We start from the raw sequence: 16,285 nt of genomic DNA, 5'->3' as shown, positions 1-16,285 counted from the left end.
AGGGCTGGGGATGTGGCTCAGTAATAAAGTGTCCCTGTGTCAATCCCCATTATCCACATACCCCCATCCCCCGCCAAAAAAAATAAGAGCAGAGAGCGTAGCTCACTTGTAGAGTAATTGCCTAGCATTTGCAAGGTTCTGATTTCAATTCCAGCACCCCCCCACACACACACACAAATTGACAATAATGAACATTGGTAAGAATATGAAAAAATTTAAACCCTCAGTCAGGTGCAGTGGTGTATGCCTATAGTCCCAGCTACTTAGGAGGCTGAGGCAAGAGAATCACAAGTTCAAGGCCAACCTCAGCAATTTAGCAAGACTCTGTTTCAAAATTAAATAAATAAAAAGAACTGGGCATGTAACTCAGTGGTAGAGCACTTGCCTGGCATGTGTAAGGCCCAGGATTCTATCCGAAGCATAGAAGGAAGGAAAAGCAGAGGAAATGTAGATATCAGAATTTTCTACATCATATTTTCTCAAAGTAATTTAAAAATTTTTATTGACTTAAAATAATGGTACATATTTATGGAATACAGTGTTTAAGGCTTATGTCCTTGAGAAAATTTGTTGTGGCTTCTCTAAAATCTAGAAAACATAAATAACAGTGCATATTTCAAGCAACAATGAAATAACATTTCTTGAGTAACACATAATAATCCCTGCCTGTATAAAAGGCCATCAGTAAATTCATTTCCTTCTATCCAGAGTATAATATACTGTCACATGCATAATAATTAGGGTAGAGCAGAAATTGACTAAGATCATTAAGACTCTATTACATGTGTGTGTAATTCTATGCATCATTAATTACAATTGATTGACATTTCAGATCCAGAAGGTCATAATCTAGATAGGTAATTTTATTAGAAAATTTACCCTAAGAATACTTCTATTCCTACTTCTGTAATCCTATCCACACCCACATTCATCAACTACCATGTCTTCATAATGTCGAAGAATGACATTGTCATTATTGTCTTGGTAGAGCATGGAAATGGGAGATAGCTTGGTGGGGATACAGACAGCCTGGGGGATCTCTGGGTCAACTGCATGCATCAGTGCTTGCATGAAAGCATAATTGGAACTATTTAAATAGGTGGTCAGAGCGAGGGGACAATCTCCATGGCAGTAATTTGCCATGAACCCTTTGGGGGCAATGATCCATTTGTGCCAACCTAGGTCCTGGAAGTTGATGAAGAGCTGGTGTGGTCGGCAGAGATTCTTGTGAGAAGCCTTAGGGACAGGAATGGCTGCCCTCCTTTTTCGCGAAGCAGAGTGGCACTGCTCAGGATTGAGGGTTACCACCAGCAGGGAAGCACGAAAGGAAGGTCTCAGTCTGGCACAGGTGGCCTCCAGCTGGAAGTTCACTGCAAAGTCTCTGTCTCCTCTGACCACAATCTCCAAGAATAAGCCCAGGTTCTTCTGGGGTTTGTTATTCCAATCCTTAACCACATCCAGTAGATTGAAGTGAAGGGCACCTTGAGGCCATGGTACAGACTGCAGGGCAAACATTTTACCTGGCTTGGGGATAGATTGCCCCCACATCTGAGGCTCTTGAATGACCCACAGAGCCAACTCCAGTTCTGGTTCCAGGTTATAGTAAGAATTAGGCCCCAAGTCCAGGCCTAGCTGAGCCATTGTTAACTGCTCCTTTTCTTTGATGGCAGACAGGTTAAAGTAGAGGAGCTTCTGTAGGCAAGAGTCATCCTGGGAGAGTTTGTTTGAGTAAATAAAGAAACCTAGATGGGAAAAGCGACATGTGAAAGTCACCACAGTATTTCCTAACCTCATATCCTCTAAAATGCTATAAATGTCACACTGTCCACATATACAGTTTAGGTGCAAGGAACTGTGAGTTCTTTTCAAGCCTTACCATTTGGGAGGATTTGTCCTCACTCCCACTCCTCATTCTTATATTTTCTTGTTTGGTTTTTGCTTTTTTTGTGTGTAGGGGGGCGGTCCTAGGGATTAAACCCAGGGTACTTAACTTCTGAGCCACAACCCCAGCCTTTTTTTTTTTTTAAAGAGAGAGAAAGAGAGAATTTTTTAATATTTATTTTTCAATTTTCAGTGGACACAACATCTTTATTTTATTTTTATGTGGTGCTGAGGATCGAACCCAGTGCCCTGCGCATGCCAGGCGAGCGCGTTACCGCTTGAGCCACATCCCCAGCTCCAGCCTTTTTTTATATTTTATTTTGAGACAGGGTCTTGCTAAGTTGTTTAGGGCCTTGTTAAATTGCTGAGGCTGGCTTTGAAATCATGATCCTCATGCCTCAGCCTCCCAAGTGGCTGGGATTTCATTCTTATCTTTGTATCTCCCAAGGGGTCCTGGAAGGAAATTAGGAGCCCACAAATGGATTGGAAAAAATAATTTTATCTTTGTTTTCATTAAATTTTAAATGGAATTTAGCATTTTATTCCATTATGAATATAGGCAGTAAGTCCCAATAATATTACCAGGGTTGTTGGGGCTCAGAAAATGACATTTTGGCATGCTGAGTACTCTAATTTGAAGGTGACTGGAAAGGCCTCAGAAGCAAGGTCTCTCTGCCTTCTGTTCTCCTGAGTTGGACACCACTTTCTCCCCCTAAGCAACTGGGTGGTGGAGCATAGAAGCTTAAATCCCTCTCCCTCAAAGTAAGCCATAAAACCTAGAAGAGCCCCTCTCTTCCTTGTCCTTTGTAAACCCTCATTCCCCAGGGGTCCTGCCCTTCACCCAAGAGAAGAGCTGCACAGAATCCAAGGATCTGAAGAGACAGGACTCGCTGGGTTTCAACGCTCACCCCAAGACCATTTATTTGGTCAAAATGTGTTGTCCAATCACATTTCTACATGGCTTTCCACTATTTACCAAAACTAAGCATAAAATGGTTTTCCATGGGTCTTTGCTTTGGTTTTGTTTGTTTCAGTGTTTGAAGGTGGAACCCAGGGCCTTGAGCATGCTAGGGTAAGTGGTCTGGTCAGTGAGCTATGCTCTCAGTAGACAGTTTTCCATGGGTCTTAGGTCTTCATTTCTGAATGCTTCAATGTCACACAAAACTAAATAAATCTGTTACACTTTTCTTGTTAACTTTTTATTGTAGAAATGTCACTGTGGCCCTAACAATGGGTAAGGAAAGTAATCGAACCTTTCTATGATCTATGATACCATCATCAATAAAAACAATAAGTGAGTGGGTGCAGTGACATACCCCTGTAATCCCAGCTACTCCAGATGCCTAGGCAGGAGGATCCCAAGGTCAAGGCCAGCCCCAGCAACTTAGCAAGATACTAAGCACCTTAGCAAGACCCTGTCTCAAAAAATAAAAAGGGATGGGGATGTGGCTTAGTGATTAAGCACCCTTGGTTCAATCCCTGGTAACAAAAAAAAAAGGAAGAAAAGAAAACAAGCAAACAAACAAAAGACAGGTATGTATTTATGTATTTATTTATTAATTACTGGGAATTGAACTCAGGGGCACTCAATCACTGAGCCACATCCCCAGCCCTATTTTGTATTTTATTTAGAGACAGGGTCTCATTGAGTTGCTTAGTGCCTCACTGTTGCTGAGGCTGGCTTTGAACTTGCGATGCTCCTGCCTCAGGCTCTCAAGCCACTGGGGTTACAGGCATGTGCCACCATGCCTGGCCAACAGTTGAATATTTTTAAATAGCTAATAGAAAGGATGTTGAATGTTCCCAATGCAGAGAAATTATGTATGTCTGAGGGTATGAATATGCCAGTTACCCTGATCTGATATTATACATTATATATATGTATTGAGATGTCACACTACTCCATAAATATGTACAATTACTATGTGTCAACTTAAAGACACACACACACACACAATTTTGCAGTGCTGGGGATCAAACCCAGGGCTTTGCACAAGCACTCTACCACTGGGCTACAGTCTCAGCCCTAAAAAAAAAAAAAAAAAAAAAAAAATTAGAAGAGAGAGACAGAAAACAGATATTGAATGAGAGAAAGAGAGACAAAGCAAGATAAAACTTGGGCATGGTGGCCAAGTAATCCCAGAGACTGGAGAGGCTGAAGCAGAAGGATTGGAAATTCCAAGCCAGTTTTGGTAACTAAGTGAGACCCTATCTCAAAATAAAAAATAAAAAGGGCTGCAAATGTAACTCCATAGTAGAGCACCCCAGTTTTCAATCCCCAGTAGAAGTCGGGGGGAGCAGGATAAAAGAATAAAACAAAATAAGCAACAAACATAAAAAGCATTTAAAATTACCCAGTTTTTCTAAATAAGGAGGGTGAACAGCTAAGATGTTTATGAATATTTGGTAAGGGTGGAAGAGAAATGATATCTAAATCCTCGTTCTTTTGATGGGAAGTCAATAGTGAAATGTCTAAGCCTGAAAAAAATAAAAAAGTAACAAGAAGAGCAAAAAAGAAAATTACCCAGTTTGTGGGGCATGGTGGCTCACACACCTGTAATCCTAGAGGCTGGCAGGGTTGGGGGAGCTGAAGCAGGAGGACAACAAGAATGCAAAGCTAGCCTTAGCAAATCAGTGAGGCCCTAACCAACTTAAGGAGAACCTGTCTCAAAAAAAAAAAAAGGGCTGGGAATGTGACTCAGTAGTTAAGCATCCCTGGGTCCAATCCCTGGTAACTAATAATAATAAATAATAAAATACATTTTAAAAATTATCCAGTTTCCCTTTTTCTTGGTACATGGGATTGAACCCAGGTGTGCTTATCCACTGAGCTATATCCTTAGCCTTTTTATTTTGAGTCAGGATCTTGCTGAGTTGCTTAGGGCCTGGCTAAATTGTTGAGGCTGGCTTTGAACTCACTATCCTCCTGCCTCAGCTCCTGAGCTGCTGGGATTACATGAGTGTACCAACACAACCAGCCACTATATTACATTTCTGAAGCATGAAAGAAAACCCAAAAGCAAAAAAGGAAAAGATGGACAGATTTTTGACAATATGAAGTGAAAATGTTCAAAAGACCATTAATGGGCCTGGGATATAGTCTGTGGTTTGCCTAACATGCACACTCCCAAGGTTCAATCCCCCGCACACACAACACACACACACACAAACACACACACACACACTTTAAGGAGATGTCCATCTGGTGTAACATGGATGGGTAAGTTGTCACATATTAAAGAATAATGCATTCTATATTTCCATTTATATCAAGTTCAAAAGCTGTCAAAACTATCATGTAGCCAGGTACAGTGACACACACGCCTGTATTCCCAGTGCCTAGGGAGGCTGAGGCAGGAGGATTGCGAGTTCAAAGCCAGAATCAGCAAAAGCAAGGTGCTAAGCAACTGAGTGAGACCCTGTCCCTAAATAAAATACAAAATAGGGCTGGGGGTGTGATTCAGTGGTTGAGTGCCCCTGAGTTCAATCTCTGGTACAAAACAAAAAAAAAAAAAAGAAAACTACCATGGACTGTTAGATGGTTAGATGTTACAATACTAAGAATAATGAATCAGAAAAGAGCATGAAGGATCGTCTAGTGTGCTGGTAATGTTTTATTTCTTGATATGGGTACTGTTTGTTCCTTGAAAATTCATTGAGCTGTTCTCTATGATTTATGCATTTTTCTGAATACATATCAGACTTCAGTAAGTTTCTACTATCTTGGTTTCTTTTTCTTTCTTTCTTTCTTTTTGTGGTGCTAGGGATAGAATCCAAAGTTCATGTATGCAAGACAACCTCTACCACTGAGCTACACCCCAAACAAGAAGCTTCTGTTTTTAAAAAGACTTCTATTAAATTGTGGGAAGTAACAATTCTCATACACTTACAGGAGGGTAAGAATTTTGGAGAACACTTGCTATGTATCAAAAGTTTACATGTACCTACTTCTAAGAATTTATCCTGGGGCTGGGGATGTGGCTCAAGCGGTAGCGCGCTGGCCTGGCATACATGCGGCCCGGGTTCGATCCTCAGCACCACATACAAAGATGTTGTGTCCGCCGATAACTAAAAAATAAATATTAAAAATTCTCTCTCTCTCTCTCCCTCCCTCTCTCACTCTCTCTCTTTAAAAAAAAAAAAAAAAGAATTTATCCTGAGTTAACAGCAGAAAAAGTGCATACAAAAAAGAAAAGAAAGAAAGAAAAGGTGCATAGGCACAAAAAAAAGTGTATGGCTATCAAAGGACATCGGTTACATATATTATTGTGTATTTATACAATGAAATATCATTTAATTTTTTTTTTTTAGTACCAGGGATTTAATCCATAGGTGCTTGGCTACTGACCACATCCCCACCCCTTTCTATCTTTATTTTGAGACAGATTCTCCCTAAATTGTTTAGGGCCTTGTTAAATTGTTGAGGCTGGCTTTGAACTTGCGATCCTGCTGTCTCAGCCTCTGGAATGGCAGGGATTACAGGTGTGTGCTACCATGTCCAGCTCATGTAACTCTTAAAATGTAAATAAGTTATCCACTTCTTCTCACATATAATAGGTGTTCATGATACTGAAGGAATGTATAGTATAACGCCATTTAAACAAAAATAGTAGATGGGCATGGATTACACACCTGTAATCCCAGCTACTCAAGAGGCTGAGACAGGAAGATTTTGAATTTGAGGACAGCCTGGACAATTAGTGAGACTCTATCTCAAAGTAAACAGTTTTTAAAAGGGCTGGAGATGTAGCTCAGTGGTTGGAGCACCCTATGGTGTGTATATACATACATACATTATATATATATATATATATATATATATATATATATATATATATATATATATATATAAAGTTTATAATCTCTATTATATTAGCAAAGAAGAAAAATCTGAAAGAATATATAATAACTATTAATGGTGGTTCTCTCTAGCAGAAGAAATAGAAAGGGACAATTATTAGAGTATGTCTTTTTCAGTATTGGGGATTAAACCCAGAACCTCCTACATGCTAGGCAAGCACTTTACCACTGAGCGTGAGAGTATGTCTTTTTCATTTATCATTTGATAGAAATAGAATCCTCCCATTATCACAGTTATTTCCATGGGCAGGAAGGGTAATATTCTCCAAACCATATTCTCACCTCTGTTCTCTACTCTCTCCATAGAAAACCTTTCAGTGGGTTCTTCACACTCCTCCTACCTCTAAATCCTCCTCCAGGAATTTTCTCTAACCCTCCACCCCTGAGGTGAAGCATCTCACATTATACTGTACCTAGCACCACACATAGAAGTCATCTCTTTGACTTATATAAATTCTTTAAAAGGGCAGACTTTATTGTTAATTGCTATATTCACAAATTCATACACAGTTCCTGGCTCACAGCAGGTATCCAATAAATACTTTCCCAGGCAAATAAATATTCAAATATTCTCTCAGGTTGCAGTAAAACTAACCAAGTACTCAATTCTGCATTTGAACCACCAGAGAGGACACACAAGACATGCAGATTCTCAACCCTTATCTTGGACTTTGAATATGAATTAGGTAGTGAGGGAAAGGAATGGACCTGAAAGAATCTAAGTTTAATACACGGCCTGGGTAACTTGGTGGGTGGTCCCATTGGGAAGCAATTGAATAGATCCTTATATAAAGGATATGATAATGGCATATATTATTGCTCTATATTCACAAATCAAGGAAAACTTCCCCCCCCATCAGTAATGGAGGCGTAAGTAGAAGGGAAGTTTATGAACAAAATGAGCTCAACATTTTTTGTCTCCTGCTTAGCATAAGAAAGACCAGGATGTGTGTATATTGTTTGGCTAAAGAATGGGAGACTGAAGCCAATGCTTTTGTGCATTCCCGTAAGTTCAACAACTTGGCTGAGGTAGGAGTTGGTGGCTGGACTCAGCAATTTAGTGAGGTACTCAGCAACTAGGTGAGGCCCTGTCTCAAAAAAAAAAAAAAAAAAAAAAAAAAGAATAGGAGAATAGGTGACAGCTTTAATTACACCATTATATATTCTCTATACTGAAGCACAAAGCAGTTGATTCAGAAAAAAAACTACCTTGAACCAGCAAAGTGGTGCATGCCTATAATTCCAGCACTTCAGTAAACTTAACTAAGGCAAGATGATCACAAATTTAAGTCCAGTCTCAGCAATGTTGGGAGACCCCCAATAATTTAGCGAGACCCTGTCTCAAAAGTGAAAAATAAAAGGGCTAAAGATGTAGTTCAGTGGTGAAATGCTGCTAGGTTCAATCCCCAGTATCAAAATTAGAAGGAAAAAAAGAAGAAAAAAAGAAAGGAAATTAAAAAAAAAAAAAAAAAACTCTTTTGAGGGGCCGGGGGTGTATAAGCTCCGTGGCGGAGTGCTTGCTTAGCCCTGGGTTTTCTCTCTGGGACCACCTAAACAAACAAACAAAAATTCAAAAAAAAAAAAAAACAACAACAACAAAAAAAACTTTGAATCCTTTGTTCATGTGCTAGCTATCTTCTTGAATAGGTAGCTCACAGGTTACCTACTGTCTGAGCCTTAATTTCCTTAGTTAAAAAGTTGAGGGCTGGGGATCTCGCTCATTTGGCAAAGTGCTTGCCTCACAAGTACCAAGCCCTGGGTTCAATCCCCAGCACCACACACACACAAAAAAAACCATTTGGGGGTGGGGCTTTGGCTCAGGGGTAGCGCACCTGCCTGGGATATGTGAGGCACTGGATTCGATTCTTAGCACCACGTATAAATAAATAAAATAAAAGATCTATCAACAAATAAAATATATATATTAAAAAAAAAGTTGATAATACTTACTTGCCTTCCTCTGAGGATTGCTGCTGGGATTAAATGAGAAAATATGCAAAATAGTAGCACAGGGCCTTCCATAAGCCATCAGCAATTGTAATTTCCCCTTTTCCTTCCTCCTCTTCATACCACCCACTTCCAGATTTCCCCCTGGAAACTCTCCCATTTCTTTACCTTTGTCAGGGAGAAGACGAAGCACATTCCCACGGACACCCAGCTCCTTCATGTAGCATAAATCTTGGGAGACCCCAGTTGTTGTTGCTGTCTCTCGATCTTGGAAAATTTTCTTCAAGATAAAAGGCACGGATTGGAACTTGCGGGGTGAAGGTACCTTGTCTAAGCCCAGAAACTGGAGAAAGTCGGATTCTTGAAATTGAAATGTATGTCCCATAGCTACAATTAACAGGAAGCCAACAGGTAAAAATGGCAGCGAAGGAAGCATGGCCTCGGAGGTGGGACAAAGCAGGCTGGCTGCACGCTGGGAACAGCTGCAGCTCCAGACTGCACAGCCAGCGATTCAAGGGCTGCTAACTTACCTGATGGAAGATAATCAAGTGCGAATTGCTCTCTTCCCAGGTTCTCAAAGGCAATTGGATGTGAAGATATATTTTTTTCCCTCTTCTCTCAATCTGCTCTCCCAAAAAGAAACAAAAAATTACTGATGCGTGGACATAAACTGTACAACCTGAGATTTGTCATGGTAGACAGAGTGAAAAGCAGACATGCATTTATTCATTCAATATACTTTTATTAGGAGCTGGGAATGTGGCTCAGTGGTAGAGTGTTTGCCTAGCATGCAAGAGGCCCTGGGTTTGATCCTCAGCACTGCCAAAACAAACAAAAAAGAGTTATTAAAGCATCTATTATGTGCAAGACACTGAGATAGGTGCTAGCAACATACCAGTAAACAATTTGTTCTTATAATTAATTGTCTAGTTAGACAAATGTACATGTAGATTTCTAACAGACTACATCCACAGTGATGTGGGAAACCAAATCAAGGAAAAAGAAGTATTCCCAAGGAAATTAATCTACACTCCCCATCTGTTTTCAATTTAAAAGGATTAAATTTCATTCATCTAATTTTGTCCTTCTTGATTAAAAGTTAAGAGTCTGTGTTAATTCTGATTTCATTACTTAGTAGCTGTATGACATTGGGCATATCCCTTAACCTTCCTTAATTTGTTTCTTCTCAACTAAAAATAATAACTGACTTATTTAATCCCCCACCTTTCTTTTATTAGAGATCTAACCTGAGCCTCCACCAGCTAACTCTACTAGCTAGGCATGTGCTCTACCACTGAGTTCAAAATAAAAAACAAAAAGGGCTGGGGATGTGGATGTGGCTTAGTGGTTAAAGCGCACCGTGTTCAATTCCCAGTACCAAAAAAAGAAAAAGTAGGAAACTGGGTAATTTTTAAAATTTATTTTATTTTATTATTATTATTGTTGTTATTATGATTATTTGGTACCAAGGATTGAACCCAGAGGTGCTTAACCACCGAGTCCCATGCTCAGCCCTGTTTATTTTTTTATTTTGAGACAAGGTCTGGCTAAATTGCCCAGGCTGACCCTGCACTTGCAATCAATCCTGCCTCAGTCTCCTGAGTAGCTGGGATTACAGGCATGGACCACTGTGCCTGGCTGCACGAGAATTTGCTCAGCACAATGTCTGCAGCACAGTAAACTCCTACAAAATATTCACAAGCAAGACAGCTTTAAAGCTTTAGTAGGCTTCTCTTTAGTAAGACAATCAGATATTTGCCTGAAGGAACTACATGTGAAAAAGAATGGAAGGGCTGGGGATGTGCTCAGAGGCAGAGTGCTTGCCTTGCTTATTCAAGACTATAAGTTTGATCTCCAGTATCACCAAAAAAAAAAAAAAAACAACACTTGACATTCATAAAAATGGAAGTTATTGAGAAGTCTAAGTATGTAACACCTATGAATTTGCATGTTTTGTTTTGTTTTGGTCAAATTACTATAAAATTTTCAACTGCTATTTAAGAATTAGCTTATTTGTATCCAAAATAATTTCCAAGCTTTTTGAGAAGAAATGTTATCATTTTACATTATTTTATACCACCTATTAAAATAACTTGTTCTTCCCAAAGAAAGACAGAATATTCATCTAATATATAATAATTTCTGGTCCCAGGATAAAATCTGAACTCTTGCTGGGCACAGTGGCACATGCCTGTAATCCCAGTGACTCAAGAGACTAAGGCAAGAGGATAGAAAGTTGGAAGACAGTCACAGCAATTTAGTGAGACCCTGTCTCAAAATAAAAAGTAAAAAGGTTTAGGGATGTAGCTCAGTGGCTAAGCCCTCTGGGTTAGATTGTTGATACTGAAAAAACCACCACCACCACCAAAAAAAAGAAAGAAAGAAAAAAAAAAACAAAAACCCTAGACTCTAGCTTGGTATTTGGCATTTGAGGACTTTATTGTTCTGATCTCCAGGTCCCTAGCCAGTTTCACTTCCTACTACCACCATGGTCACTGCTGATGTTCTAATGATATCCATCTATTTATTCTCCCGTGAGGTCATTTCATCTCAGAGCCTTTGCACAACCCAAGTTCGAAGGTCTCTTCTACTGCAAATACTTCCTTGACTTGCCAAAACGGATTTAGATACTTCTTCATCCCATTGAACCTTGGGTGGTCATCTTCTATGGCACTTATCACAGGTGTCACTGTTTGCTGACCTTCCTCTCAGACAACACTCACATTCATGAGGGTAGGAATGATAGACAGCAAACATTCATTGCAAATCCCACTGGCTGCATTTAACAACCATATCTCTCGCTGTACACACTGACAAAGCTTCAAAAAAATCTTGTGTTTCTTTTAATTTGGGGGGGTTCCCCCAAGCCATTAGGAAGAAATATATAATTGGTTTTATTTAAATTTATTAGACTCAATTTTGTCATGTGGTTCATGTGTATTTAAACTTCATCTGACAATTCCTTTGCTCATTTTTCTCTTTCATTGTTCTATTTAATTTTATTTTTATTTTTTATTTTTTGGTACTGGGGATTGAATCCAGAGACACTTCACCACTGAGCTATATCTCTAATCCTTTTTATTTTTTGTTTTGAGACAGGATCTTGCAAAGTTGCTGAAGTTTGCTAAGTTGCTGAGGTTGGCCTGGAATGAAATCTCCTCCTGCCTCAGGAGAGGGATCACAGGTGTGTGCCACTGTGCCTGGTCATTTTTTGAAATTTAAATTGAGGGACTGGGGATGTAGTTTGGTATTAGAGAACTTGTCTAGCATGTGCCCTGGGTTTGATCCTTCACACTGAAAAAGAAAGAGGAGGAGGAGGAGGAGGAGGAGAGGAAGTAGAAGAGGAAGGGGAGGAGGAGGATAAAAGGAAGTAGAAGAGGAAGGGGAAGAGGAAGAAGAAGAAATTGAATTGCTAATTATTTTTCAATTGGAGATCTTCCTGCCTCAGTCTCCCAAGTAGCTGAGATTATAGGTGTGTACCACCATATCCTGCTACTTCCTTATACTTTGTATACTTACTTGTCTTTCAGGATAGTGCCTCCTCTGGATATGCTGCCTAAGTAGCTGGCCACTCATTTTCAAGCTCCTCTCCTTTTTTCTTTCTTTTTTCCTTGTGATACTGGGGTTCAAACCTTAGGGTGCTCTGCCACTGAGTTATATCCTCAGCCCATTTTATTTTTTATTTTGAGACAGGATCTAGCTAAATTGCTGAGGGTCTAGCTAAATTGCTGAATCTGGCCTTGATCTTGCCATCTTCCTGCCTCAGCTTCCTGAGAGCATGGAAATACATGTGTGTGCCACTATGCCTGGCTGTAAAAGTTTATTATGGTCCAAAATGGAGTTTCTGACCTTCACCACCAATCCTACAGCATGGCATGGCATGGCACCTCCACAGTCATTACTTCCTTCAGGTTTGTATGTCTCAGCTAATGCTAACCCTGTCCTTCCTATTGTTCAGCACAAAGCTTTGGATTCCTTCTTTTTTTTTTTTTTTTTCTTTGTACCAGGGATTGAACTCAAGGGCACTCAACCACTGAGCCACATTCCCAGCCCAATTTTGTATTTTATTAGAGTCAGGGTCTCACTGAATTGCTTAGTGCCTCACCGTTGCTGAGACTGGCTTTGAACTTGCCATCCTCCTGTCTCAACCTTCTGAGCTGCTGGGATTACGAGCATGCACCACTATGTTCAGCTAGATTGATTCCTAATTCCTTTCTTTCTCTTCTCCTACATATTCAATTCGTTAGATAATTCTGGCTTAGCTCTATCTTTAAGATATTTTCAAATTTTGATCATTTATCATCTTCCCTGTTATAACCCTAATCTAAAATACTGATTTTTTCATCTGAGTTATGCCATAACTTCCAAACCAGTCTCTGATTCTAACCTTCCAATTCCCAATTCCTACCATTCTGAGAATCAATCTCTCTCTCTCTCTCTCTCTCTCTCTCTCTCTCTCTCTCTCTCTCTCTCTCCTATTACTGGGAATGGAACCCAGGAACTTGCACCTGCTAGGCATGCACTCTGCAACTGAATTAACTCCCCTGCCCTGTTTTTAATTTTTTTTTTAATTCCCTGCCCTTTTTAAAACTTCTACTTTGAGACAGTCAAATTCTCTAGCCAAATTCTTTACAAAGGTCAGTTAACTCTTTTGCTCATTTGCTCAAAACCCTCCAGTGAACTCTTCATTCCACTCAGAGTAAGTCAGTGTCTGAAAAAAACCTAACACAGTTACCTCATTTACTAATTTTGTCCCTTGAACATTGTGCTCCCGCCACACTTCTTTTTCCACTACTACAATTCTTTGTATTCTTGCTCTTGCCTCTGCCAGGAAGACTCTCCAAAGATATTACCACATCTGACCACCCCCACCCCACGCACACCTCTTCCTGTGGTTTTGTGTGCTGTGGATGCCTTCTGAGTTTTTACACATTCTTTCCCCTCTCCTTAAAGTTTATCTTTGCCATTCTATTATAAGTTCCAACTTGATCCCTCCCCCACAACTTTTAATCTTCTTTACCCCATTGCATTTAGTTCTACAACATGCTTTATTTTGTAGCATTATAGTCTAGCATACTAATAATTTTATTCATGTATTCAACAAATACTTGTGCTAGAGAGTGTCATTAGACAAGGACTCAAGTAGATCCTTCCAAGAAGGCAATGGAACTTCGACTCAGCCTAGTCAGGTTCTTGACTTAAGCAGCTGAAAAGAATTGCAGGATGTGTCAAAAACAAGACACAACTGATCATAATGTGCATGCTTGTGATCCCAGATACTCATGAGGCGGAGGCAGGAGGATCACAAGTTTAAGGATAGCCTCAGCAACTCAGTGAGGCCCTAAGCAACTTAGCGAGACTCTGTTTTAAAATAAAAATAAATAAAAAGGGCTGGGGACAAAATAAATAAAAAGGGCTCAGTGGTTAAGCGCTAGGTTCAATCCTCAGTACTGGGGTTGGGGGTTGGGGTAGAAAGAAAGAAATATGCAGATTGTCAAGCAAGCTTTTTTGAAAATCAAATTCCATATCCATCATTTGAAATTTCTGGTTCACAATGTTTCTTTTTGTTTAAGCACTCCAGTCATAAATCAGTTATGGGCACATCCTGTAAGTCTTTGAATCCTGGTGACATTTAATTGGTTATGTTTTTGCTCCAGTTGATCAGGTACAAGCATTCACTGTACCTGAGGTTTTGCTCATCTAACTAAAGAGACAAGCATGGCTGGTCATGCTTTCCATCTACTTAGAGTCTCTTTCTCTCCCTGAGAGCCCATCTATCTCTCTATTATTTTAAACATTTGGGACATATCATGAACTAGATATGAGTCCCTGACCTGAGACCATCATGTTGTAATGGTGTAGGACAGTTAGTACACAATAAATATATCAATTAAATATTATTGTAACTGAGAAAAATTCCAATTCTGCTGCCACCCAACAAAGTCAATTATTCAAGAGACAGAGTGATGGGAAAACAAAGAGCTTTATTACTAAAAAACTAGCTTGGAAGATAGTGGGTCAAACATCTTTACTGAGCATTTCAGGGCCTCATGTATGCCAAAGGCTTTATAGAGAGGCGAGGTCAGGTGGCACATAGGACAAGAAATAACCAATGACTGGAGACCTAGGTGCTGTTCTAGTGGCCCAAACGGGGATGCCCTCCCAGTCACTCCCACCTTGGTGTCTTCAATTTTGAAAAGAGAGAGATTAGGCAAATCTAAGTCAAATCAACCCTGTATTATGGTTCCAGACAAAACATTTCTCAAATGATCAACATGTCTACATGCACAGATGAACAGAAATTTCACTCAAGTGTTAAGTCAGCAAAGGTAACAGACACAACATAAAGGCAGAGATGCCAAGTTTTTTATCCTGTTTCATCACCCACTTGATATCTTCCAGCCCAAATGAAGAGTTGGTGCTCTCAGCAAAAGCAAATCTTAAGCTTTTTTTTTTTTTTTCTCGAGGTAACCATTAATATCACAATCTACAGATCAGAGGTGTAATCTGTAGCAAAGCTAGTGGGAAACTAATAATGCATTGCCCAGCTATATGACCTCCAAAATTGGTGCCCCCTCCCCCACTGGGGTTGAAACTAGGGACACTACTTTATCACTGAGCTACATACCCAGCCCTTTATTTTCTTTTATTTGTTTGTTTTTGCCATACTGGGAATTGAACCCAGGGACACTCTGCCACTGAGCTACATCCCCAGCCCTTCCATTTTATTTTTTATTTTGAGACAGGGTCTTACTAAGTTGCTGAGGCTGGTCTCAAACTTGAGATCCTCCTACCTCAACTTCCTGAGTAGCTGGGATTACAGGTGTGCACCACTGTGCCCAAGTCAAATTTAGCAATTTCCCTCTCTCTCTCTGTCTCTCTCTCTCTCTCTCTCTCTCATCAGGGATTTAACCCAGGAGTGCTTACCCACTGAGCCACATCCCCAGTCCTTTTTATTTTTTTATTTTGAGACAGGGTCTTGCTAAGTTGCTTACAGCCTCACTATTCTCTTGTCTCAGCCTTCCAAGTCACTGGTATCACAGGGAAGCAGGAAGTTGAAACTCCAAATCTTGGTTCTTATGTTTCAATGAAAGAAAATTTAGGGGTCTCCATGGAGGAGCATCCTCCCACAGTCTCTGCTGAAGATGGGCTACACATTCTAGTTCCCAGGCCCTGCCACCTGTGACTGCACACGCAGGGGTCATGACAGAGGTCACTACTGAGGTCTTCACCAGCCCACAGGTAAAGCATGGCAGCCATCCCTTCCAGCAGTTCACTGGTAGCCACTCACAACTACTGCTGGTGCTGCCTGGGCTCCACATCCAGCAACAGCTCCTGTGGAAGTGCAAAGTACCCTGGGGAGGCCATCCGCCACCACACTGGTCTCCCCAAGGCTACCCCAGGTCACTGGTGGCCCAGCTTCTTCTTCAAGAAGTCCACTCTTCCAATCATGGCCACTGTGTTGTAGTCCCAGAGCACTCAGAATCCACCCAGGTCTCCACCAGCAATGGTCACCAGTGACCTAGCTGTAGAAACCATGAGGAAGAAGCCTGTCAGTCAGCAGAGCCAGACCAGCACTGGGCCTCAGTCCACCTGG

General features: G+C 40.4%; 1 protein-coding gene, 1 non-coding gene and 1 pseudogene across 3 annotated transcripts; 2 read left to right on the top strand and 1 right to left on the bottom strand.

Annotated features, from left to right (window-relative positions):
- Window positions 1–474: 474 nt before the first annotated feature.
- Window positions 475–16,216, bottom strand: Gdf3 (growth differentiation factor 3). Of its 2 annotated transcripts, XM_027950565.3 has the most exons (4): window positions 15,980–16,216; window positions 9,219–9,311; window positions 8,857–9,075; window positions 475–1,742 (listed from the first exon to the last, which is right to left on the bottom strand). In XM_027950565.3, the coding sequence occupies exons 3-4, from the start codon at window positions 9,071–9,073 to the stop codon at window positions 913–915; spliced, it is 1,047 nt and encodes a 348-aa protein (XP_027806366.1). In that variant the 5' UTR covers window positions 9,074–9,075; window positions 9,219–9,311; window positions 15,980–16,216; the 3' UTR covers window positions 475–912. The 2 variants fall into 2 exon arrangements, with proteins under 2 accessions (XP_027806366.1, XP_027806365.1); XM_027950564.3 differs by lacking the exons at window positions 9,219–9,311; window positions 15,980–16,216 and having other exon boundaries at window positions 8,857–9,124.
- On the top strand, window positions 9,442–9,513 carry Trnaa-agc (transfer RNA alanine (anticodon AGC)). Its single transcript has one exon. It is a non-coding gene; the product is annotated as a tRNA-Ala (tRNA).
- Window positions 15,938–16,156, top strand: LOC114104428 (pancreatic progenitor cell differentiation and proliferation factor pseudogene; annotated as a pseudogene).
- Window positions 16,217–16,285: the final 69 nt, after the last annotated feature.

Source organism: Marmota flaviventris, chromosome 3 (assembly GCF_047511675.1).
Source record: "Marmota flaviventris isolate mMarFla1 chromosome 3, mMarFla1.hap1, whole genome shotgun sequence".
Lineage (NCBI taxonomy): Eukaryota > Metazoa > Chordata > Mammalia > Rodentia > Sciuridae > Marmota > Marmota flaviventris.
This window is presented reverse-complemented; position numbering and strand designations above follow the sequence as displayed.